The sequence below is a fragment of the Carcharodon carcharias genome, chromosome 11, assembly GCF_017639515.1.
Source record: "Carcharodon carcharias isolate sCarCar2 chromosome 11, sCarCar2.pri, whole genome shotgun sequence".
Lineage (NCBI taxonomy): Eukaryota > Metazoa > Chordata > Chondrichthyes > Lamniformes > Lamnidae > Carcharodon > Carcharodon carcharias.
The window spans coordinates 77,149,587-77,175,342 of NC_054477.1; the positions used below are offsets into that span (position 1 = coordinate 77,149,587).

General features: G+C 42.5%; 1 protein-coding gene across 2 annotated transcripts in view; it reads right to left on the reverse strand.

The window, feature by feature from the left end:
- eif5b (eukaryotic translation initiation factor 5B) overlaps positions 1-25,756 on the reverse strand; it is a 116,721-nt gene that overhangs the window by 76,091 nt on the left and 14,874 nt on the right. For both annotated transcript variants that reach the window (XM_041199196.1, XM_041199195.1), the window contains exon 5: positions 2,678-2,892. In XM_041199196.1, coding sequence (XP_041055130.1) covers positions 2,678-2,892 — 215 coding nt within the window. The remainder of the gene's footprint in view (positions 1-2,677; positions 2,893-25,756) is intronic.

A 25,756-nucleotide genomic window follows, 5' to 3' on the forward strand; every position in this document is an offset into this window, starting at 1 on the left:
AGGATTTGTCTCCATTAAAGCAACTATTAGAAATTAGGTTTTCAAGTAGCAAAACTTTCAAGTAGCAAAACAATGTTAGGTTACATCATCAATTAACAGTTTCCTCTTAGCATCACTCATGGTTAGTCCAGGAGCTGGAGCAGTTTTTGCTCTCGCTATAGCTTGTCATCACGATAACTAAAGCATCATGATAACTAAAGCAAACTTATGATGCAGTCTATCACATGACTGATAAGAAATAAAATCATTATATGGTTACTAATGCCAAAAGTACAGGCCTCTCAAATTTGTGTTACATTTTATCTACCACTTTATAAAACTTCTAAGATGCAAGTAACTTTACTTGCTCTTCCCAGCCTAAAATTTAATCCTTATTCTGAGGAGTTTATTTTTTTTTAAACCCTATCTTCCAAGGTATACTTCAAGTTTTAAATAAACGATCAGAAATCTTGTTATATCTTGGTGGATAACTTAAGGCTAACACTTAATGCAGAAGCTAGGAAGTAGAAAGAGGAATGTGATGCCAGTTGACAAAAAGGAATTGCAGGATATCTCAGGGAATGAGGATGTCATCATAGGAGCAGCTTTGCATTGACCTTTTTGTGGATGCTATTGAGTTCATTGTGTTGTTATTATCATGGATATTTCAAGTAGCTACTATATGCAGGTTTGACAAGAAAGAATTCTGTAAATAACTTTTCTTTTTCTTGGACTGTGGCTTTAAAAACTACCATGGCTGCAGTTTAAAAGAGATGTTCACTAGAGCAGGAAGAAGAAAATCTACACTGTTGCTATCTCCTGGAAGTGTGCGTGCCAGGTTGGTCAGAATGGTGCTGGAAAGGAGACCTGGTTTAAGAGGCAACTGCCTAGCAACAGTGTTTTGATTGGCTCCTGACCAAGTGGCCAAGTTCTGTGAGGATAGTGCAGTAGATCAGCTCCTAGCCTGAAAAGAGGAAAGACCAGAAACCTCTCTCTTCTGTGTTTTGTAAGACTCCTGTAATCCTGCCACAGTAGCTTGCTGGTTATTTCTCACATTGCTGTATCCCACTTTCTTTGAGAACCGCCTGTCCAGAGGAAAAAGGGGAAAAGTCACCAGTAGAGACATTAAAAGCAAGTTTGAACCAGAGACTGCAAGTGCTGGGAGACCACTTTGTGTCAGCCACAACAACCTGCAAGGAACTTGGAAGACAAAGTCAAAGTCAACTCATTTAATCCTGAACTCTGGATTGGTGCTATTAAACTGTTTATCTCACGCTTAAAATCCATGGTTTGTGTGTCTTATGTTTGTGTATAGGGGTTCAAGAAGGGGTAGAGTTTAAGTATAGAGTTAAGAGTTAGCAGTTCATATTTCTTTCTTTTGCCAATGGTTACAGACTATTTATTTAATAAACTGTTATTTACTTGTTAAATTTACAAAACTGGTGCTCGTATTTTTTTAACCTAAGTTAAACAGGCAGAATTGGGGCAATTTGGTGGTCTAATCAAACTTCGCACATTTGTCACAGCTTGGCAGCAGTGGGATTTGATGCTACAGTGCACTATCCCCAGTGAGTCGTAGCAATTCACAGAGGGGTGCAAAGGATTAAAATGCGAGAGTGTTAACAGAATCTGTGCCAGATTCCCAAGCTTTTAGAATGAACTGTGTTTAGAATCAGTAATTGAAAAAATAATGGAAATTTTCCACAAAAATATAATAACGAAGTATCAGAATAAATACATAATGATTTAGATTCTGCTCAAAAAAGTCTACTAAATTTCTGAGGCGATAAAGTGTTAGTTGATCATGAGAGCTCTATACATTTAACATTTGAATGTATTATGATCAAGGGAGACCATTAATTCGAACACCTAGTTTTTACCTGAAAGAATCACACACGATTTCATGCTTTAAACAAAAACGTTTACCAAACAAGAATTAAACAAAGTACTACTAACTTCACATTACATTTTGTAAACCCTTATTGTTTAAACCTAAGAATCTTAATAGGTCACTTTCCATTCTGTTTTTAATCCCACTCAAGAGCTCTCCTATACATTATAGGATCTTGAGGGTTCTTTCATTCCTCCTGGGACCAAACAAAGTATGCCACAAACCATAGGAATCCACTTCGACTCTCCTTAGTTTCCCAGTCTGACATTAAGACTCCCGGAGTGCGCGCTCTCTGTTGATCAGTGAACATTGGATTTCACTGCCGATCTTTTCCACTAGCTTTACCAGGCAGATCTGACAATTTTTAAATTCCTCATGAGTTTGGCCTTTTCATTCTGAGCACGGACCCCACTTGCAATTCCTGCTTAGTGGTTCCAGATCAGGAACACTCGGACTCCTAATGGCTTCTGCATTTCTTGTTCTAGCAACAAAGGCATGGGAATACCATCATGATCAACCTCCCTCAACCAAAATAATCACAAATAAATTAACAGTTTATTCATCATTATGCTTTGAGCAAAATTACATCTGTCTAATTAACTTAAAATTAATTGTAGCTGAAACACTTTTGGGATATTTGAAAGTTGTGGTGAAGCAATACAGAAGTGCAAGCATCTCTTTCTCATGTCTAAACTTTGTAAGCAGAGCTAATATATAGTATGACTTAATCAGCCCCAATCCTCTTCCCACACTGACTTTCAGCAAAACTAAAATTCTGAACAGTCGCTTAATAAATAACTAACGTACCTGCTCCAAGCGTTTGGCTTCCAGTTCTTCCAACCGTTTTAAACGTTCTTCTTCCTCTCTTTTTTGCCTTTCTTCCTCTTCTTTCAATCTTGCAAGTGCTTCTTGCATAGCTTTTACTGTAGCCTTACTGGGACCTGCTTTCTTCTTCTCTTTTTCATCTTTTTCTTTCTTTTTCTTTTTGTCTTTTTTCTTTTTCTCTCCATCATTTTCTTCACCTGCACATTATAAACAGTGGTCACCATTCTGAAATCCTCAATAACCCTTTAAGCCACCATTTTCTTTACATATTAAAAATACCAATTTGAAAAGGCGTTGAGATTTAAAGTATAATTTGCTCTTTACTAATAGTTACACAATGAACTTAAATATTATACAGACCTCTTTTGCCAATTTCACTTCCCCACACCCTCCCCCCCACATTGTACCATATTTCCAAACCTTTCCCAAATCACATTCTACGAAAGAAATGTTCTACCAAAATAAATTTCCCCAAAAATACAGATGACATTAAAAAATATTTTGGTCAACTGGGTATCTGACACAGGCAGAACCCCATCATCACGTCTCCAAACCAATTCTCACAGGTAGAAATTTTGCTTGGCTAAAATAGAGCACACACAGTGACACACTTACTATACAAATTTCAAAGGCCTTAGGTTCAATTTTGCAGAGCAAAGGCTTTAGGCTCCTCCACCTCTTTAGAAGTGCTTCTCAAGTTTAGCTAGCTAAAATCATGCAACCTACTCAACACAGAACACTAATAATCTTCCTAATGCTTGCCCAAAGAGGGTCACCCTGCCTATTATGCATTAGCTTATATAATAACCTGGAGCACAGAGAAAAATGCCAGGTTTCAGTGTCAGTCTAACTCTCCAGTGAGCCAGGCAGGTGATCAATCAGCAATAGGGTCCTGAAATACTGCAACTTGCTTAGATTAGGTATTGGACTGCCAAATCTGCCATACAGAATTAACTTGGTTCTAAAATGTCAGCCAATTCAATTTACGCCATGTGATATCAAGAAATGGCTGAAGGCACTGGATATTGCAAAGGCAATGGGCCCTTGCAATATTCCGTTATTGTGCTGAAGATTTGTGTTCCAGAACTTGCTGCGCCCCTAGCCAAGCTGTTCCAGTACAGCTGCAACACTGGCATCTACCTGGCAATGTGGAAAATTGCCCAGGCATGCTCCTGTACACAAAGCAGGACAAATCCAACCCAGCCAATTACTGCCCCATCAGTCTACTCTCGATTATCGCAAAGTGATGAAAGGAGTCATCAACATTGCTAGCAAGTGGCACTTGCTTTGCACTAAACTGCTCACTGACAGAATCACAGAATTGTTACGGTGTAGGAGGAGGCCATTCAGCCCATCGTGTCTGCACCAGCTCTCTGAGCAATTTAACTTAGTGCCAATCTCCTGCCTTTTCCCCATAACCCTGCACATTGTTTCTATTTAGATAATCATCCAATGCCCTCTTGAATGCCTCAATTGAACCTGCCTCCACCACACTTCCAGGCAGTGCATTCCACACCCCAAACACTCACTGTGTGATAAAGTTTTTTCTCACCTTACACTTGCTTCTTTTTCGAAACATTTTAAAACTGTGCCCTCTGGTTTTCGATCCATTTACAAGCGGGAACGATTTCTCCCTATCTACTCTGTCCAGGCCCCTCATTATTTTGAAAACTTCTATCAAGTCTCCTCTCAAAGAAAAACAGTTCCAACTTCTCCAATTTTTCCTCATAACTGTAGCGTATCATCCCTGGAACCATTCTCGTAAACCTCTTTTGCACTCACTCCACTCCATTCACATCCCTCCTACAGTGTGGCGCCCAGAACTGTACAAAATACTCCAGCTGAGGTCTAACCAGTGTCTTATATAAGTTCATCATAGCCTCTCTGCTCTTGTACTCTATGCCCCTATTAATGAAGCCTAGAAAAATGTATGCTTTAGAAACAGCTCTCTCTACCTGTCCTGTCACCTTTAATGACATATACACCCAAGTCTCTGCTGCTGCACACCCTTTAGAATAGTATCCCTTACTTTATACTGTCTCTCCACATTCTTTGTAACAAAGGTGTATCATCTCACACTTCTCCGCATTGAACTTCATCTGCCACCTATCTGCCCACTCCGCCAACGTGTCAATGTCCTTTCGAAGTTCTACACTGTCCTCCTCAGTTTACAATTCTCCCAAAGTTTTGTGGCATCCGCAAACTTTGAAATTGTCCCCTGCACACCAAGATCCCATTTATACATATCAGGAAGAGTAAGGGTCCCAATGCCGACTGGGGAGCTCCACTACAAACCTTCTCCCAGCCCAAAACATACCCATTACTCTCCGTTTCTTATCCCTCAGCCAATTTTATATCCACGTTGCTATTCCATGACCTAAACCTTTCCTCACAAGTCTGTTGTGTGGCGATCACCTTTTGGAAGTCCATACACACCGTATTAACGCCCTTGCCCTCATCAACCAACTCTGATGCCTCTTCAAAAAACTCCAGCAAATTAGTTAGACACGATTTTCCTTTAACAAATCCTTGCTGACTCTTCCGAATCAATCCAAATTTTTCCATGTGGCTATTAATTCTAAACTGAATAATTGTTTCTAGAGGTTTCCCCACCACCGAAGTTAAGCTGACTGGTCTGTAAATGCAGGGCAGATCTTTACAACCTTTTTTGAACAAGGGCGTAATATTTGCAATTCTCCAGTCCTCCAGCACCTCCCCCGAATCCAGGGAACACTGAAAGATTATTGCCAGTGCCTCTGCAATTTCCACTCTCACTTCCTTGAATATTCTTGGATACATCTCATCCAGTCCAGATGCCTTATCAACTTTAAGTACAGACAGCTTTTCCAATATCTCCTCATTATCAATTTTAAACCCTTCTAGTGACTGAGTTTCCTCTTCTGTCACCATGGCTTGGGCAACATCTACCTCGTAGGTAAAGACAGATGTAAGGTACTCATTTAACACCTCAGCCATGCCTCTTGCCTCTGTGTGTAAATCCCCTTTTTGGTCCCTAATCGGCCCTACTCCTCCTTTTACCATTGGTGGGCTTACAGAATACTTTGGGATTTCTTTTTATGTTAGCTGCCAGTCTTTTTTCATAATCCCTCTTTGCTTCTCGTATTTGCATTTTTACATCCCTTCTGAACCTTCTGCATTCAGCTTGGCTCTCAATTGTATCTGCTACCTGACACCTGGTGCAAGCACACTTTTTCTTCTTTAACTTAATTTCTATCTCCTTTGTCATCCAGAATTTGTTTGCCCTACCCTTCCCTTTTGAGGGAGCATACCTTGACTGTGCCCAAGCCATCTCCTTTTTGAAGGTAGCCCATTGCTCAGTTACTGTTTTTCCCACCAACCTTTGGTTCCAGTATATCTGGCCCAGCTCTGTCCTTGCCCCATTGAAGTCCGCTCTGTGCCAGTTGATTATTCTTACTCTGGATTGACCAATATCCTTTTCCATCATAATCCTAAACCTTATGATACGACGATCACCGTCCCCTAAACGTTCCCCTGTCACTTGATCCACTCGGCCCACTTCATTCCCAAGAACCAGGTCTAGCAGTGCCTCCTTTCTTGATGGACTGACACATACTGCTGTAGGAAATTTTCCTGAACACAATCTAGAAGCGCTTGTCCCTCACTGCCCCTTAAACTACCACTATCCCAGTCTATATAGGGGTAATTTAAGTCCCCCACTATAACTATTCTACAATGTTTACACCTCTCTAATTTCCTTGCAGATTTGGTCTTCTATCCTTCGCACTAGCTGGTAGTCTATACAAAACACCACGCAATGTAACTGCACCCTTCTTATTCCTTAGCTCTAGCCCACCCAATTCTGCCCTCGAACCCTCGGACACATCCTCTTTCTCCAGTTCTACAATACTCTCCTTAACCAAAAACGTCATCCCTCCTCCTTTTTTCCCCTTTCCTATCTTTACTGAACACTTTGTAACCAGGAATATTGAGCACCCAGATCTGCCCATCCTTAAACTAGGTCTCCGTTATCGCCACAACATCATAATCCCACAAGACAATCTGTGCCTGTACCTCCCCAATTTTATTAACTATACTCTCTGCATTCACATACATATAGTGTAATCCTGATTTAGGCTTCATTACTTGCTCCCTTACTCCGTCTCCATTTTAGTGCTATCTGCCTCTCCCAACAATCCATTCACCGTGGTATTACTTCTAATATTCTCTCCTGGTTCCCACACCCCTGCTGAGTTAGCTTAAACCCACCCCAATTAGCAAAATGACCCACAAGGAACTCAGTCCCAGCTCTGTTCAGATGCAACCTGTCGGCTTGTACAGGTGCCATCTCCGTTAGAGCCAACCCAGAGTCCTAGGAATCTAAAGCCCTCCCTCTTGCACCATCTTTCCAGCCACGCATTCATTTGTCTTATCTTCCTATTTCTGTATCACTTGCACTTGGCACTGGGAGTAATCCAGAGATTACTACTTTAGAGGTCCTACATGCTAATTTTCTACCTAGCTCCCTAAATTCCGATTTCAGGACCACATCCTCCTTCCTACCTATGCTGTTAGTACCAAAGTGGACCATGACCTCTGGCTCTTTGCCCTCCCCCACAACAAACGTCCTGCAGCCATTCTGTGGCATCCTTGACCCTAGCACCAGGGAGACAACAAACCATCCTGGAGTCACATTGATGGCCGCAGAAACACCTAGCTGCTCCCCTAACAGTACTGTCCTTCCGCTCTTCTTCCTCCCCTCCTGTACAGCTGGGCCACCCACGGTGCCATGGGCTTGGGTCTTGCTGCACTCCTCCAAGGATCTATTGCCCTCACCGATATCCAGAATGGAAACCGTTCAGTGAGCGGGGCCTCTAGGGACTCCTGCACTACCTGCCTGTTTCTCTTGGACTGCCTGCCTGTTTCTCTTGGACTGCCTGGCAGTCACCCATTCCCTGCCTGCCTGCTTGCCCCTAACTTGCAGTGTGATCACCTTTCTGAATGTGCTATCCCGTAGATCTCTTCCTCACAGATGCACCTCAGTGACTCCTGCCGCTGCTCAAGCTCTGAAACCCAGAGCTCAAGCTTGTGTAGCCAGTGACACTTCCTGCACATGGGCTTGTCTGGGTCACGAGAATTGTCCATGACTCCCCACAAGCCATAGAATGGTCGTTCTGCTTGGCTGAACTGTCCTGCCATGCCTTAACCGTAAATTTTTAAATCCGGCTTAATAAACCTTACCAAGAAGTACGGTTCCAGCTTTATTCTAAACTTCGGGAAGAGAATAAACCTTAAGCACTTACTAGGTATCACCAGATAGTCACCAAACAGCTAGTTCCTTCAACCAATCAAATTGCTTCTTCCATGTGATATCAATGCATTTTTTTTCACTCTCCGTTCGAAATCAGTGTGGGTTAGTTCCGAGCAGCTGACAGGTCCACCTCTCCGACTGCTTTTCCAACGGTGAGTGATGTAGGTCGTGCTCCCTGGGCTGTATTTATTCTCCCTCCGCTCTGTGTATTTCCCGCAGGTCCACCTCTCTGACTGCTCTTCCCCAAGGTGAGTCAGCTTGGGATCCGTAAAGGCTCCTGACCTCATTACAGCCTTAGTTCAAACATGGACAAAAGAGCTGAACTCCAGGGGTGAGGAGAAAGTGACTGCCTTTGACAGAGTGTGGCATCAAGGAGCTTGAGCAAAGCTGGGGTCAGTGGAAATCAGGGAGAAAACTCTCCACTGGTTGCAGTGATACCTAGCACAAAGGAAGATGGTTGTGGTTGTTGGAGGTCGATCATCTCAGTTCCAGGATGTCACTACAGGAATTCCTCAGGGTAGCGTCCTGGGCCTAACCATCTTCTGCTGCTTCATCAATGGCCTTTCTTCCATCATAAGCTCTGATGTGGGGATGCTCGCTGACGATTGCACAATGTTCAGCACCACTTGCAATTCCTCAGATACTGAAACAACCCATGTCCAAATGCAGCAAGACCTGGACAACAACAAGGCTTGGGCTGATAAGTGGCAAGTAACATTTACACCACACAAGTGCCAGGCAGTGACCATCTCTAACAAGAGAGAATTTAACCATCGCCCCTCGACTTTCAATGGTATTACCATCACTGAAGCTGCCATTATAAACATCCTGGGTATTACCATTGACCAGAAACTGAACTGGACCCACATATAAATACTGTTGCTACAAGAGTAGGTCAGAGGTTAAGAATCCTGAAGCAAGTAACTCAGTTCTTGACTCCCCGGGGCCCGTCTACCATCCACAAGGTACATGTCAGGATTGTGATGGAATGCTACCACTTGTCTGGATGAGTGCAGCTCCAACAACACTCAAGAAGCTTCACACCATCCAGGACAAAGCAGCCCGCTTGATTTGCACCCCATCCACAAACATTCACTCCCTCCATCGCCAACGAACAGTGGCAGCAGTGTGTACCATCTTTTCCTCTTCCCACACCAAGTGGCATATGAGGCAAATAAAGCATGTGTTTACATCTGTTGCCACAGCTACTTTCTCCTGAAACTGGTCATTGTCTGTCATCAAAGGCTATAGCCTGAGGGGTGCCGCTCCACATCAAGCATGGCTGACCAGGAGACTCTCCCGCTCTTACCACCTGCCATAGGCATGTTGGAAGGATTTACAGTTCCATAACCAATCTGTTGGGCCATGTTATGAACGCACCTTCCATGGTCATCGAGTCCTGATGTAAGACTTGAACCTGGAGGTTCTGGCTCAAAGGCAGGGATGCTATTACTGCATCACAAGACCTCTGTACATGGTCATTAAAGGTAATAAAATAGCAAAAGATGGGTTTGAAAGCAATCTATGCAAACCTCTCTCAATACTGCACTCAAGTCTCTAGATGCGGACTTAAACCCATGATTTTCTGAATGAAAAGTCAGTTGCCAACATTCAACCCAGCCAACAGTTCAAGTTTACAACATTAAATATAGATTTTGGACTAATGGGGTTGTTTAGGATCAGCTTTTTTCATGCTGCAGAGTAGTACAGATGTCACCTGCAGAGTTGGGGTGAAGAAGTTTACAAGACACTTAGTTGTTGAAGTGGGTTAGGCACAAACCACAGAAAATGACCACTTGTTCAATGTGCTGTTCACTGTTGTTTGACCGTAGAAAAACCTGCTTGGTGCAGCAATATGCAACAACTTTATTAAAATATAAATTAACTGCATTAAGGGGAAGAAAAAAACTATGTCGTAACCTTATATTTAGCAGTGTAAGAAATGGTGTCTTTAAGAATATTATAGAATTAGCAGGCATTGTATTGTGAACCCCTAGAAGAATGTTGTATGTTTTTTCTCGCTTATTCTTCAGAAAAAACATTCTTAGCAGTGAGGCACTGAGGCAGAAGAAAGATGTACACATTCCTGAATTGATGGCAGGGAGTCTCCTGGTGCCTTGTGAACCTGCTTATCTATACAAGATTCTGGGAAGGGCTAACAAATGGCCCTCAGCACGAGGTAAACTAAAAAATTACCTTCAGCTAAAACGATACACAAGGGGAGAGAGAGGTGACACCTCCTGACACCTTGGGTAATAGTCTTGTATTCATTGATTAGAAGCCCCTAGAAACAAAGTATATTAATGGGTGCTGGAGGCAGGGGGCAGTCCTCATCAGGCAACTGCCTTCTTTACATGGAGGACGACCGGGGCCAGGGGAGGCAGTGGGAGAAGGGTTTCTGAATACTTCAGCTACAGAGCAGAATGTTTCCACCACAAGCTATAGGGATCAACAACTCTGTGCCATCCGTTCTGAGATCAGTAAGCTGCTCTCAACAGTCGCAGGTCATATGCTTTTTCCTACCTATTTAGCTCGTACATCATGTCCAAACTATCACTCTTAATAAATTACCTTAAAATTACTTATGAGTTCTTGACTCAATCTGTGAGTCCCGAATCTTAAAACTTACATCAGGTTGGTATCTCTCTCTGAGAAAGATGTCCACTATACATGCAAAGTATACATTATGCTTAAATCATGCTTTAAATTGACATTTGTGAATTTGCAACTTTAAAATGAAAACATGCAATAGTGATTGCACTTCAATAGCAAGTTAAACTTGAATAATGCTGTTAAAGATTGCATGGCTGTCAGCAATTGCTGTGACAGGCAGCAGAACACTTCAGTCATGGCACATCCTTCCCCCTCAACACAATCACACATTACATTTTTTTCCTTAGGATCCCCATATCGTTCATATCCAGATGGAGTTTAGATGGGGCTGCACTCCCTATGCTTCTATAGTGGACACAGCCAGATTCACAATCCTCCCATTACGCTCTTTGCAGCATTGTTACTCTTTCTGTTCAAGGTTCCTATTTTCATGAGCTACTTTGCTGATGGGTATTCTTCCCACTCTATAATGGTAAACCAGCAAGGAGGGAATGAAGAGAGACATGAATACACAGATTTTCTTTTTGCTACTAATGCTACATAAGCTGTACTATAAAAAGGTTAAGAAATCTTCATACTTGGTTATATAGAAAAGGTGAAGAATAAATTGTTTGGTCCCATTATTTGTCATTATAATGGTTCACCTTTCTGCTTTTTAAAAATGACAAATTGGAATCTGTGGATGACAAGGCAGGCATGAAGTATAAATGTGAATTCTCAAATAGTATATAACTCAACCCCAATATGTAATTAAAACAAAACATTCTCCATCCTTATCTCTGTAAATTTTATAATTACTACTATTCATCCCTTAACCTTATCTTAGACTTTTCCATTCTGAGCAACATAAAGATCACATTCTACCATGGGAGCACAACAACCCTTTTCACCACAGATAATTTAAGCATTGTGTGCTGAATAATATTTTCAATTTCTTAAGTGAATATTTATGTTACATTATTCGTATTTAATAGTCAGTAACAAAAATGATGAGAGATTTTGAACATAAGTAAATGTAAAATTTGGCACACAGTTTAAAAAGGTGCACCAAAAACATCAGCACACTACTTGCTGCTTTCAAATAGGTTGTTGTAGTGAGAAGATTGATGAATTTCTCCTGGATCCAATTCTATAAGGCATCTTTACAAAAACAAACTCACCTATTTGAGTACTGTTGAAAACAAAGAGACATGTTGTCAAAGCTTTCTTGCATTCATCAGGGCAGATGCAAAAATGCTAAATTTCAAAGGGAACATCAATTTATACTGCATGAGAAAAGGCATGCTGATTGGTTGACAAGTTAGCTCTGAATGGTTGAGACATTGTCATGGCAAATGCACCAGGGAGGTATTCCCCCAAGCTTTTGTTTATTAAAATAGTGCAATGTCTGGATACATTATTTTTGCTTGCAGAGGACAGGTTCCTGTATATGAATATATGTAGCTTTTAGCAAGTGCAGGTGAGCTACATTGCAAGCTCAACTTGATAATCTTCGCTGTTAGTGTAATTCTTCGCACACTCAGGATTGTTCAGCAAGGGCTGCACAATCACGGAATCACATCTAACGTTAGACATTATGCGCCAAGTTTTGCAAGGAGGGGAGGCATGTGTGGCACTACCACCATGCTAAATGGGATAAATTTCAAACAGATCTAGCATCTCAATACTGGCCAATTATAAGGTGCTGTGGGCCATCTTCAGCAGAATTATACTCAACCACAATCTGTGACCTCAAAGTCCAGCATATCTCCCACTCTACCATTACCACTAAGCCAGGGGATCAATTACAGTTCAATGAAGAGTCAAGGAGGGCTCGCCAGGAGCAGCACCAGGCATACCTAAAAGTGAGGTGTCAACCTGGTGAAGCTACAACACAGGACTACTTGTGTGCCAAACAGCATAGACAGCAAGTGATAGACAGGGCTAAGCAAGTCTATAAACTATGAATCAGATCCAAGTTCTGCAGCCTGGTCACAACCAGTGGCAAATGGTGAATTAAACAATTCACTGGAGGAGGCGGCTCCACAAATATCCCCATCCTCAATGATGGAGGAGCCCAGCACATCAGTGCAAAAGACAAGGTTGAAGCATTTGCTACCATCTTCAACCAGAAGTGATGGATTGATGATCCATCTCTGCTTCACAGATGCCAGTCTTCAGCCAATTCAATTCACTCCACGTGATGTGAGAAACAGCTGAAGGCACTGGATACTGCAAAGGCTATGGGTCCTGACAAAATTCCGGCAATAGTACTGAAGACTTGTTCTCCAGAACTTGCTGCAGCCCTAGCCAAGCTGTTCTAGTACAGCTACAACACTGGCGTCAACCCAGCTATGTGGAGAATTGCCCAGATATGTCCTGTACTCAAAAAGCAGGACAAATTCAATCCAGCCAATTAATGCCCCATCAGTCTACTCTCGATCATTAGTAAAATGGGAGAAGGGGTCATCAACAGTGCTATCAAGTCGCACTTGCTTAGTGATAACCTGCTCACTGACGCTCAGCTTGGGTTCCACCAGGGTCACTCAGCTTCTGACTGCATTACAGCCTTGGTTCAAACATGGACAAGAGCTAATCTCCAGGATTGAGGTGAGGGTGACTGCCCTTGACATTAGGGCAGCATTTGACTGAGTGTGGCATTAAGGAGCCCAAGCAATACTGAAGTCAATGGGAATCAGGGGGAGTACTCTGCTGCTTTGAGTCATAACTAGCACAAAGGAACATGGTTGTGGATGTTGGATGTCGATCACCTCAGTTCCAGGACATCACTGCAGGAAGTCCTCAGGGTAGTGTCCTAGGCTCAACCATCTTCAGCTGCTTCATCAATAACCTTCCTTCCATCATAAGGTTTGATGTGCAGATGTTCACTTCTGATTACAGTGTTCAGCACCATTCACGACTCCTCAGATACTGAAGCAGTCCATGCCCAAATACAGCAAGACCTGGACAATATCCAGGGTTGGGCTGACAAGTGGCAAGTAAAATTCATGCCACACAAGTGCCAAGCAACGAACATGTCCAATAAGAAAGAATCTAACCATAGCCCCATGGCATTACCATCGCTGACTCTGCCAATGGGGGTTATCATTGAGCAGAAACTGAACTGGACTAGCCATACAAACACTGTGGCTACAAGAGGTCAGAGGCTAGGAATCCTGCAGCGAGTAACTCCCCTCCTGACTCCCCAAACCTTGTCCACCATCCACAAGGCACACGTCAGGAGTGTGATGGAATACTCTCGACTTGCCTGGATAAGTGCAGCTCCAACAACACTAAAGAAGCTCGACACTATCCAGGACAAAGCAGCCCGCTTAATTGGCACCCCATCCACAAAATGACGCACAGTGGCAGCAGTGTGTCCCATCGATAAGATGCACTGTAGGAACTCACCAAGGCTCCGTAGACAGCACCTTCCAAACCCACAACCGCTACCAACTAGAAGGACAAAGGCAGCAGACACATGGGAACACCACCAGCCGGAAGATCCCCTCCAAACCACTCACCATCCTGGATTTGGAAATATATCACTGTTCCTTCACTGTCGCTGGGTCAAATTCCTGGAACTCCTTCCCCAACAGCATGTGGGTGCATTAACACCACATGGACTGCAGCAGGTCAAGAAGGTAGCTCACTGCCACCTGCTCAAAGACAAACAGTCATGGACGATAAATGCTAGCCTAGCCAGCGACACCCACATCCCATAAATGAATAAAAAAAAGGCATGTGTTGGTTGAGTACAGTCAGTACTCTGCCTATTGCGAACTGCCGAAGCAACGTGCTGTTTGATAAAATCCGCCTGTCATTGGGGCGTGCAGCCCAATGTGCCTGGCATTGCAACAGCACTGAAATTCATATACCACATTACTCACGTGTGGTATACAGAACATCCTTTTGCTTTGGTGGTAGTATCCTAGTTAGTGGAAAACACCACTTGCGTTGCCATTGTATAGAAGCAGTGTGAAACACAGAACATCTTTTTGCCTTGATGGTAGTATCCTGGTTAATAGAAAACACCACTTACGTTGCCATTGCGTAAAAGCAGTGTGAAACAGCTAGCTTCACCTGTTGCTCAAAATTTTGAGATACTTTAACCATCAGGGGTAATTTGAGATAGACCGGGTACTTTTCAGGTCTGAAAATGGTGGCCTTAGGCCCATGCACGAGTACGCGCAATACACATTGTGCAATGATTTGATCAGGGTAGCCATTATCCTGCAGGAGAGCTCTGATGAGCCCTATTTCAGCGTCAAGTTTGCATGGTGAGCAAATGGCTCTGGCGCTATTTATGAGATTGCCGATAAGGTCAATCTTGTAGCGTGTGGAGCTGAGTGATCCCAAAATGTATATTCAGCAGTGAAGATAGGCTTCCAGCAGACAATAGTAGAGAACACACTGGCAGTTTTCTCAACTAGCACATCGAGGAAAGGGAGCTCATTAGAATGCTCCACTTCAAAGGCAAATTTGAGCACAGGATAAAACACCTTAAGTGTGTAAGGAAATTCTTACCTGCAGCTACAGGTTCAAACATAGCAAACGTATTATCCAAATATTAGGAATATGCAAGGAGCAGGAAGTTAGGGGCTCATAAGTTCAATGAATACAGATTCAGAACATGGCAATGCATCTAGATTGTCATGATATATGACATGGTGCAAATGTCTATGGCTTCCTTGAGTGGCACATTAGTGAATAGGTTTGCTAGAGGGCATTGCTGTCAATATGCAGGTCACATAATAGCCTTAGCAAAAATGAAGGAATCCTTCACTGTGTATGCAAAACACTCACTCAGAACTGGATGTAGCAACTCATTCAACCATTTGGCCAATTCATGTTAGGCAAAGCCAGTCATAAGATAGGGCGTAAAGGGACATCACTTTTGTGTGTCTTGGAGTGCCTACATATATGTGGACATAGTGAATCTTGAGAACAAATCCGATCACGTACACCAGAATGCAGCTTGTTACTTTTATGCAAGTCTAAAACGTTTTTGTAACTTACTTCAAGCAGGGCTCTGTGGTCATGCTTGGTGGCAGGTCCAATGGATACGGATTTGGAACCATTATTAAGAATGGTGTGCATTTTGTCAATACAGTCATGTTTGTTAAGGAAGACTATTCCAGTCCCTTTGTCTGGCTTGCAAATATGTATGCCTGAGTTGGCCTTGAGGCCTCGCACCACCACCACCAAGCATTCATGCTGCATGTAAAAATCAGACAACTCATTGGATATCCCGCATAATGCATGTGCTAGATTAGCTAGGCACGCTTTCAAGAATCCAGCATTTTCATTCGACGCTGGTTTGTGGTGGGATAACTGAGAATAGAGTTCAAACTCCGCACATACCTCTTCCCATTTGACGGGGGACATAGGAGCAGACAGTACATCAGACAGATTTGCTACATGCTTGGTGGAGTTGTTAACTGCCAAAACATTTCCACTTGAGTGTATTTACAGTGCAGGCATATTATCTATCTTTTTTTAATTCATTCATGGGATGTGGGTGTTGCTGGCTAGGCTAGCATCTATTGCCCTTCCCTAATTGCCCATGACAAGGCGGTGGTGAGCTGCCTTCTTGAACCACTGCAGTGTGTGTGGTGTAGCTACACCCACAGTGCTTTTGGGGAGGGAGTTCCAGGATTTTGACCCAGCAACAGTGAAAGAACAGCAATATCTTTCCAAGTCAGGATGGCGAATGGTTTGGAGGAGCACATCCAGGTGGTGGTATTGCCATGCGTCTGCTGCCCTTCTCTTTCTAGATGGGCCCATATCCCCATATCTCTGCATTTTTTTTTACTCCAAGTTTTTATCCAATTTCCTTTTGAAAGCTAGTATTGAATCTGTAGCCACTGCCTAATTAGCAGTGCATTCCAGATCCAAACCAAACGTTACACAGCAAGTTTCATGTTGCATTTAGCTCTCTTGCTAATCACTTTAAATCTGTATCTTCTGGTTATCGACCTTTCAGCCATTGGAAACAGTTTCTCTTTACTAATACTGCATGATTATAAGCACTAATCAAAAATATTCTTTTAGTTTTCTCTGTTGCAAGGAGAACACCACCAACTGTCCAGTCTATGAGCCTAACTGGCACCTGTACTAGCCAAAGAGGAAGCTGTTCCATTGGGGTGGACTCCACTTTAATCTGACTGGGGCCAATGTCCTAACAACTCGAATACCTGAGGATTTAAACTAATAAGTAGGAGAGAGGATTCAAATAACGGTAAATCTATGAGCCTCAAGAGAAATGTCAAGGCGGTGCAGCAATTTGGGTAAAATCAAGCAGGTTGCATCAGGGAGGGCCAGACTGTTTAACAATGGAAAAAGGGCATTAGAAGCTAAGGCTACATAGTAGAGGAAAAATAGCAAAAGGTTAATATTAAAAAGGTGCTATATCAGAATCCACAAAGAATTTGTAACAAGATAGTTGAATTGTCACAGATATAAATGGGGTTAATGATCTAGTAGCCATTATGGAGGCATGGTTGCAGGGTGACCAAGCTTAAGAACCATATACTCCAGGGTATTTGATTTTTAGAAAAAAAGGCAAAATAGATAAAAAGGTAGGGTAGAGCTGATAATAAAGGATGAGATAAAGGAAATAGTGAGAAAGGATCTTAGCCTAGAAAATTAGTAGGGGGAATCAGTATGATTGATATAACCAAGGGCAGAAAACACTGGTGGAAGTCCTATACAGGACCCCAAACAATAATCAGTGTGTTGGACAGAGTATAAATCAGGTAAGTAGAGCAACCTGTAACAAGGGTAATTCAATATTCCCAAAGGACCTTAATCTTCAGGCAGACTTAACAAACCAAACTGGCAAAAGCATCCTGGAGGAAGGGTTCATTGTTTTCTAAATCAATATGTCCAAGAACCACCTAGGGAACAGGCTATTTTGGATCTAGAATCATGTGATGAGACCGGGTTATTTAGTAATCTTATTGTAAAGGATCTTCTGGGGTAAAGTTTTCATAATACGTTGAATTTCATATTAAGTTTGGGAGTGATGTGGTTATGTCCAAAACTAGGGCCTTAAATTTAAATAAAGCCAATTACAGGGATACGAGAGGTATGAGGGGGCAGGTTTCCTGAGGTACATGGCTTATCTACCATCACACCTAATTTCCAATAATAATTCATAATTCAAAATGAATATACATTCGCTTGAGGTTTTAAAACTCTATTGAACTGTAGTTAACTACAGAAGGGTAATATTAGATTAAAAGAAGAGGTTTACATTGCTGCCTAGAAGAGTAGCAAGCCTGAGAATTGGGAGGATTTTAAAAAATCAGCAAAGGATGGCCAAGAAACTGATGAAGGAAGAAAAAAATTTAAAACTAACAAGAAATAATATAAAACAGATCCTAAGAGTTGCTGCAAGCAGATCAAAAGGAACCGATTAGCAAAAGGAAATATTGAGGGTATTTTGAAGGATCAGGTATTGCAAGAGTTAAATGCCTCAAGCTCTTCCATGTAATTACTATTCTGTGGAATTCCAGTTTTCAGGCTGCAAGATGCTCAGTGCATCACGAATGGCTTTGCGTATGGCACAACTGCCCATGTTTTTGCTAGGAATGCAAGGGAAAAGCACAAGGGAGGTTCAAAACTGCCTTAGGTGTTTCTCTTAACTGGTTCAACTCTGTGGGAATGTAAAATGTACATTAGCTATCAAACTGTAATGAATTAAATATCTTTTACTAATTTTCAGTATTAAGCTTTGATAGACCTTAGTTTAACACCAAGATCAACAGTTTATAGTTCTTAAGTTAGTATGGTTTTGTGAATTTGATTTTACTCCTGCCTAATTAGGTTAAAAGCATGATAAAAACAAGATTCCATTTAGAACCCTTTGTTACAAAGGGTTACATCAGCATGGAAACAGAAAAAGCTTGTGCTTGGTCATAGACTTTGTCAGGTCCCTGATTGGATAGAACATGGCATATGGAAGATGTCTGATTGAATGGATTTTTCTATAGTTATGGATTTTGGGGTATATCCTCGTGAGTATGGAGTCATTTTTGGTGTAGATGAGCCAGGAAGATCATCAATCTGGACAGGTGCAGATGTATATGCAAGTAGGAGAAAAGGGAAACTTCCACAACTGTTACCCAAAGGACAATAACGCACAATATAATTCTCAATTGTTATTGAAAACTGCTGTCCAAATATTGTAATAAATGAAGTTTCACTTCGGATTAAATAAAATCATGACTGTCATCAATATGGAGTCAGCTTTGAACCATTGAACATACTGCCCACAAGGACTTCAACACAGGAGAAATTATAATGATTGCTGGATTTCAAGGGTAAATTATAAGGATATTAAGGAAACTAGGGTTCTATTCCCTGGAATTTGGGAGGTTAAAGGGTGATTTGATCAAAGGATAAACAAGAAACTGATTTTAAAAAAGGGAAAAGAGAATAAGAATGCAAGCTAGCGAGAAACATAAAAGTGGAACTGTAAACATTTCATTACATATGTGAAAAGGACAAGATTAGCTATGACAAATATGGGCCCATTACAGGTAGAGGCAGGAGAATTCATAGTGGAGAACAAGGAAATGGCAGAGAAACTAAACAATTAGTTTGTGTCTGACTTCACAGAAGATGGAGAAAAGCTTCCAGAAATATTAGACAACCAAGGGACTTATGAAACCAAAGAACTGAAAGAAATTAGTATTAGTAAAGAGGTAGTACTTAAAAAGTTAACTGGATTGAAGGTTTCTTAGGCCTCTGACCAGATGAGCTACACCCCAGAGCATTGAAGGAGGTGGCTATAGAGATAGTGGATACATTGGTGGTTATCTATCAAAATTCTGGAACGATTCCTGCAGACTGGAAAGTAGCAAATGTAACCCCACTACTTAAGGGGGTGTGTGTGTGTGTGTGTGTGTGTGTGTGTGGGGAAGAGTATGGAGAACTATAGACCTGTTAGTTTGACGTAGCAGTAGATAAAATATTAGAATCTATTATAAAGGAAGTGATAACTGGACACTTAGAAAATAATGGTGAAATTGGGCAGCGTCAACATGGATTTATGAAAGGGAAATCATGTTTGACAAACCTGTTGGGAGTTCTTTGATGATGTTATTTGTAGCATAGATAAAGAGCAACGAGTGGATTTGGTGTATTTGGATTTTCAGAAGGCTTTTGCTAAGGCCCCACACAGGAGGCTAGTAAACAAAATTAGAGCACATGGGATTGGGGGCAATATACTATTGTGGATTGGGAATTGGTTGACAGGTAGAAAGTGGAGAGTAGGAATAAACAGGTCATTCTCAGGATGGCAGGCTGTTACTAGTGGGGTACTGCAAGGATCTGTGCTAGGGCCACAGCTGTTCAGAATCTAGGTGGGAAAGCAAGTTGTAAGGAAGATGCAAGAAGACTTCAAGCAGACTTGGACAAGCTAAGTGAATGGGTGAGAACATGGCAGATGCAATATAATGCGAATAAGTCATCCATTTTGGTAGAAAAAACAGAAAGACAGAATATTTCTTAAATGGTGAGAGGTTGGGAAGTATTGATGTCCAAAGGGACCCCGGTGTTCTTGTTCATGAGTCACAAAGCTAGCAGGCAGGTGCAACAGTCAATAAGGCAAACGGTACGTTGTCCTTCATCGCAACGGAATTTGAGTACAGAAGTAAAGATGTTTTGCTGTAATCATATAAAACCCTGATGAGACCACACACGGAGTATTGTGTATAGTTTTGGTCTTCTTATCTAAGGAAGGATATGCTTGCCATAGAGGGAGAGCAACAGTGTGGAAGCTCAATCATCGAGTATGTTCAAGACAGAAATCAATAGATTTCTGGTGACTAATGACATGAAGGGATATGAAAAGCGTGGGAAATCATTGTTGAGGTAGACGATCAGCCATGATCTAACTGAACGGTGGAGCTGGCTACACGGGCTGAATGGCTTACTCCTGTTTCTATGTTCCTAAAATTATCAAGTTTTAAAGGGGAATAGAGAAGGTATATAGAGTGAAATTGTTTCAGCTGAATGGAGAGTCTAGGACGATGGGGCAGAGTCAAAAATCGAGTGCTAGGCCGATCCAGTGGATTTAGGAAGCACTTCTACATTCAAAGAGTGGCAGGAATTTAGAACTCTTCCACTAACTGCAATTGCTGGTGGAGCAATCATTAATTTTAAAACTCATCGATAGATTTTTGTTATCCATAGGTATTAAGAGATATTGGGCAAAGGCAGGTATATGGAGTTTGGTCACAGATCACTCACAATCTCTGATTGGCAACACAGGCTTGAGACACTAAATGGCCATATTCTGTTCCTAATGGGGAATAATGGAATGGCAGAGATGTTTCTTCTGTCTGTCTTCACAGTCAAAGACACAAAGAACATAAGAAATTGTAGCGAACCAACGATCTAAGCAGAGTGAGGAACTTGAAGTAATTAGTAAAGAAAAAGTGCTGAAAAATTAATGGGACCCGAAGCCACCAAATTTTGTGACCTACATCTGATTTTAAAAGAGAGATGAGAGTGTCATTGGTATTCCTAATTGCCCTTGAGAAGGTGGTGATGAGTCGCTGCATTGAGCCATTACAGTCCACATGATATAGGCACACCCACAGTGCTGTTAGGGACAAAAGTTCTAAAACTTTGAAGGAACAGTGATATAGTCCCACATGAGGATGGTGTGTGACTTGAAGTTGGAACTTGCAGATGTCGGGGTTTCTGGGCACCTATTCTCTGTCCTTCTCAGTGTAATAAAGAAAAAGATTTGCATTTATATGGCCACAGGACATGTCAAAGTGCTTTACAGCCAATTAAGTACTTTTTGGAGTTTAGTCACTGTTGTAATGTCGAAAACACGCCAGCCAATTTGCGCATAGCAAACTCCCACAAACAGCAATGTGATAATGACCAGATAATCTGTTTTTGTGATGTTGACCGAGGGATAAATATTGGATAGGACACTATGGATAACTCTCCACTCTTCTTCAAAATAGCACCATGGGATCTTTTACATCCACCCAAGCAGACAGATGGAGCCTTGGTTTAATGTCTCTGATACTCCCTCAGCACTGCACTGGCATGTCACCCTTCTTGAACTGCTGCTGTTGAGTAGTGTAGGTGCTGTTAAGGGAGGGAGTTCCAGGGATTTTGATCCAACAACAGGGAAGCCCTAGAATGGGACTTGAACACAGAACCTTGTGACTAAGAGTGGAGGGTGTTACCAATTGAGCCACAGTTGGCAACCTAAACTCGGTTGTGACAATATGTGCTCCATGCTCCTATTTGCAAACTAGGGCATCCTCCTATTATGCTTTAACTGCTTTGTTAACCTGCCATGCCACCTTCAAAGATTTGTGCACAAAGAGCCAGGATTCTCTGTTCTTTCAGACCCTTTAAAATTGTACAATTTAGCATGTACTGCTTCTCATTCTTTCTACAAAAATGCATCACATCACACCTTCCTGCATTGAATTTCATCTGCTATGCTGCTGCCCATTCCACCGGCCTGCCTATGGACTCTTGAAGTCCAATACTCTTGAAGTCTATTACTATGTATCTCATTGCTTGCTACACTTGCGAGTTTCGTGCCATCTGAGAACTTCAAAATTGTGCCCTGTACCCCTTCTGGCATATAGGTCACATCAAGGCAAGACAAGGCAGCTTATTTAACTAAATTGGTAGAGTGCAAGTGCTCTGCCACAGGTTGCATTATTGATCTCAGCCATAGCGCTGTAGGTAATGGGGAAGGAAAGCAAAAGTAGTTATCAACCAAGATCACACTTGCTGGTTTCAATGACACTTAAGATGTAAGTTGCATATTTAGTCTCCCTAACATGGATAACAATGACTCAAGGGGACTCTGGAAGAGGAGATATTATACAAATGACATAAATTGAAAATTCTGACCTGTAAAAAAAAAAAATACTTACAAACAACTGCTTTCCCAAATTTTTAGCCTTAATAGATTGAAGATGCTACAACCATGATAATTCATTTGACGCTTTCTAAATCATACAACACAGCATACAGGGCTCATACTTCCTTGTGGAACAAAGCATCCAGGCAACTCCCCCCTCCCTGATGCCCTGCAGTATCCACAGCTCAACAAATTCGAACCAAAGTTCCTTGAACTGCAGATACTTAGCACAGATATGGTCGTCCAGACCACAATCCTCTCTAGAAAATCCCACATGCAGCAAATACAGCTCACCACCTACAACCTAGCTCTAATCTTTCTTTGGAATGCATAGGTAATTTAAAAAAAACTGTGCAGCCGCTTTACTTTTTTTTTGCACGGTTACACATGCATGCTAAGTTAAAGGAGCCAACACGTGCACGACACATGTAGGAGCTTCTGGGTTACTGCTCGGCTGCACAGGAGAATGCGAGGAGGACGACCCTGGGACAGGCAGTCAGCAGCACCTAGAGGAGAGTGCAAGGAGGACGACCCTTGGACAGGCAGTCAGCAGCACCTAGAGGATCTAGTCTATCTAGAGGCTCTTGAATCTAGTCCATACTCAAGTAGGAGTAAGGGTAAAATAAAAGCATGGGTCCATATTCTATTAAGCCAAGATACAGGGTTTAGTGAGAGGGAGGAACTGAAAGGAATCAGTATTAGTAGGGAAAAGGTGTTGGGGAAATTGATGGGATTGAAGCTATAAATCCCCAAGGGCTGATAATCTACATCCCAGAGTACTTAAGGAAGCGGCCCTAGAAATAGTGGATGCATTGGTGGTCATCTTCCAAGATTCTATAGACTCTGGAACAGTTCCTACAGATTGGAGGGTAGCTAATGTAACCCCACTATTTAAAAAGGGAGGTAGAGAGGAAACGGTGAATTATAGACCGGTCAGCCTGATGTCAGTAGTGGGGAAAATTCTAGAGTCCATTATAACAGATTTACTAGCTGAGTACTTAGAAAACAGTGGCAGAATCGGACAGAGTCAGCATGGATTTACGAAAAGGAAATCATGCTTGACAAATCTACTGGTATTTTGAGGATGTAACTAGTGAAGTTGATGAGGGGGAGCCAGTGGATGTGGTTTATTTGGACTTTCAGAAGGTTTTCGACAAAGTCCCACATAAGAGATTAGCGTGTAAAATTAAAGCACATAGGATTGGGGGGCAGTGTATTGAGATGGATGGAAAACTGGTTGGTCGACAAGAAACAAAGAGTAGGAATAAACGGGTCTTTTTCCGAATGGCAGGCAGTGAGTAGTGGGATACCGCAAGGATCGGTGCTGGGATCCCAGCTATTCACAATATATATTAATGACTTACATGAGGGAAATGTAATATCTCCAAATTTGCAGATGACAAAAAGCTGGGTGGGAGGTGAGCTGTGAGGAGGACACAGAGATGCTTCAGTGTGATTTGGACAAACTGAGTGAGTGGGCAAATGCATGGCAGATGCAGTTTAATGTGGATAAATGTGAGGTTATCCACTTTGGTAGGAAAAACAGGAAGGCAGATTATCTGAATGGCTATAAATTGAGAGAGGGGAATGTGCAATGAAACCTGGGTGTCCTTGTACACCAGTCGCTGAAGGTAAGCATGCAGGTGCAGCAGGTGGTAAAGAAGGCAAATGGTACGTTGGCCCTCATAGCGAGAGGATTCAAGTACAGGAGCAAGGATGTCTTGCTGCAATTATACAGAGCCTTGGTGAGACCATACCTGGAAAATTGTGTGCAGCTTTGGTCTCCTTATCTGAGGAAGGATGTTCTTGCTATAGAGGGAGTGCAGCAAAGGCTTACCAGACTGATTCCTGGGATGGCAGGACTGACACATGAGGAGAGATTGAGTCGGTTAGGATTATATTCGCTGGAGTTCAGAAGAGTAAGGGGGGAAATCTCATAGAAACCTATAAAATTCTAACAGGACCAGACAGGGTAGAAGCAGGAAGGACATTCCCGATGGTTGGGGAACCCAGAACCAGGGGCCACAGTCTGAGGATACGGGGTAGATCATTTAGGACTGAGATGAGGAGAAATTTCTTCACCCAGAGAGTGGTGAGCCTGTGGAATTCGCTACCACAGAAAGTAGTTGAGGCCAAAACATTGTATGTTTTCAAGAAGGAGTTAGATATAGCTCTTGAGGCAAAAGGGATCAAAGGATATGAGGAGAAAGCGGGAGCAGGCTAATGAGTTAGATCATAATGATTGGCAGAGTAGGCTCAAAGGGCCGAATGATCTACTCCTGCTCCTATTTTCTATGTTTCTATGTCTGGAAAGCTCAGTCCCATGATTTGCACATCCAGCGCTACGTGGGAAATCTTAGACAGTCCTGCCAGTCTGAATGACCACGGGTGCAGGAGGTCCCTCTGACTAGAACAACTTGAGCTCCAGGTTTTGGAGCTTGAGCGACAGCTGGGGGCACCACAGTGTGTTCATGAGGCTGATAGGTTCGTGGATAGCACATTTGAGGAAGTGGTCACCCCGCAGCTTAAAGAAGTGCAAGCAGAGAGGGAATGAACCAGACAGAAGAAGGGGTTCAGGCAGGTAATGAGGGAATACCAGAGTGCATCTCGCTGGCAAACTGTTTTTCTACCTTGGAAAACAGTGGGAGTGACGGTTCCTCTGTGGAGGCCAACCATAGCCAAGGCCACGGCAGTGTGGGTGGTTCAGCTGCTCAGTGCGGGGAGGAAGTGTAGAAGGGCAGTAGTGGTAGGGGATTTGTTAGTGAGGAGAGAAGACAGGCGCTTCTGTGGCTGTGGACGTGACTCCAGGATGATATGTTGCCTCCTGGGTGCCAGGGTCAAGGACGTCACGGAACAGCTGCTGGGCATTATGAAGGGGGAGGAGGGTGAACAGCCAAAGGTTGTTGGGACCAATAACATAGGAGGAAAAATAAATTAGATCCTGCAAGCAGACTTTAGGGAGTTAGGATAGGAAAGTGAAAAGCAGGACTTCAAAAGGTAGTAGTCTCCTGATTACTCCCGATGCCATGCAGTAGTGAGTATAGGAAAAGAACGATACAGAAGATGAATGCATAGCTGGAGAGATGGTGCAGGAGGGAGGGCTTTAGATTCCTAAGGCTTTGGGGCAGTTCCTGGAATAGGTGGAACCTGTGCAAGTTGGACGGGTTACATCTGAACAGGAACGGGACCAACATCTTCACAGGGAGGCTTGCTAATGCTGTTGGGGCGGATTCAGACTAAATTGGCAGGGAGGAATGGGATCCTG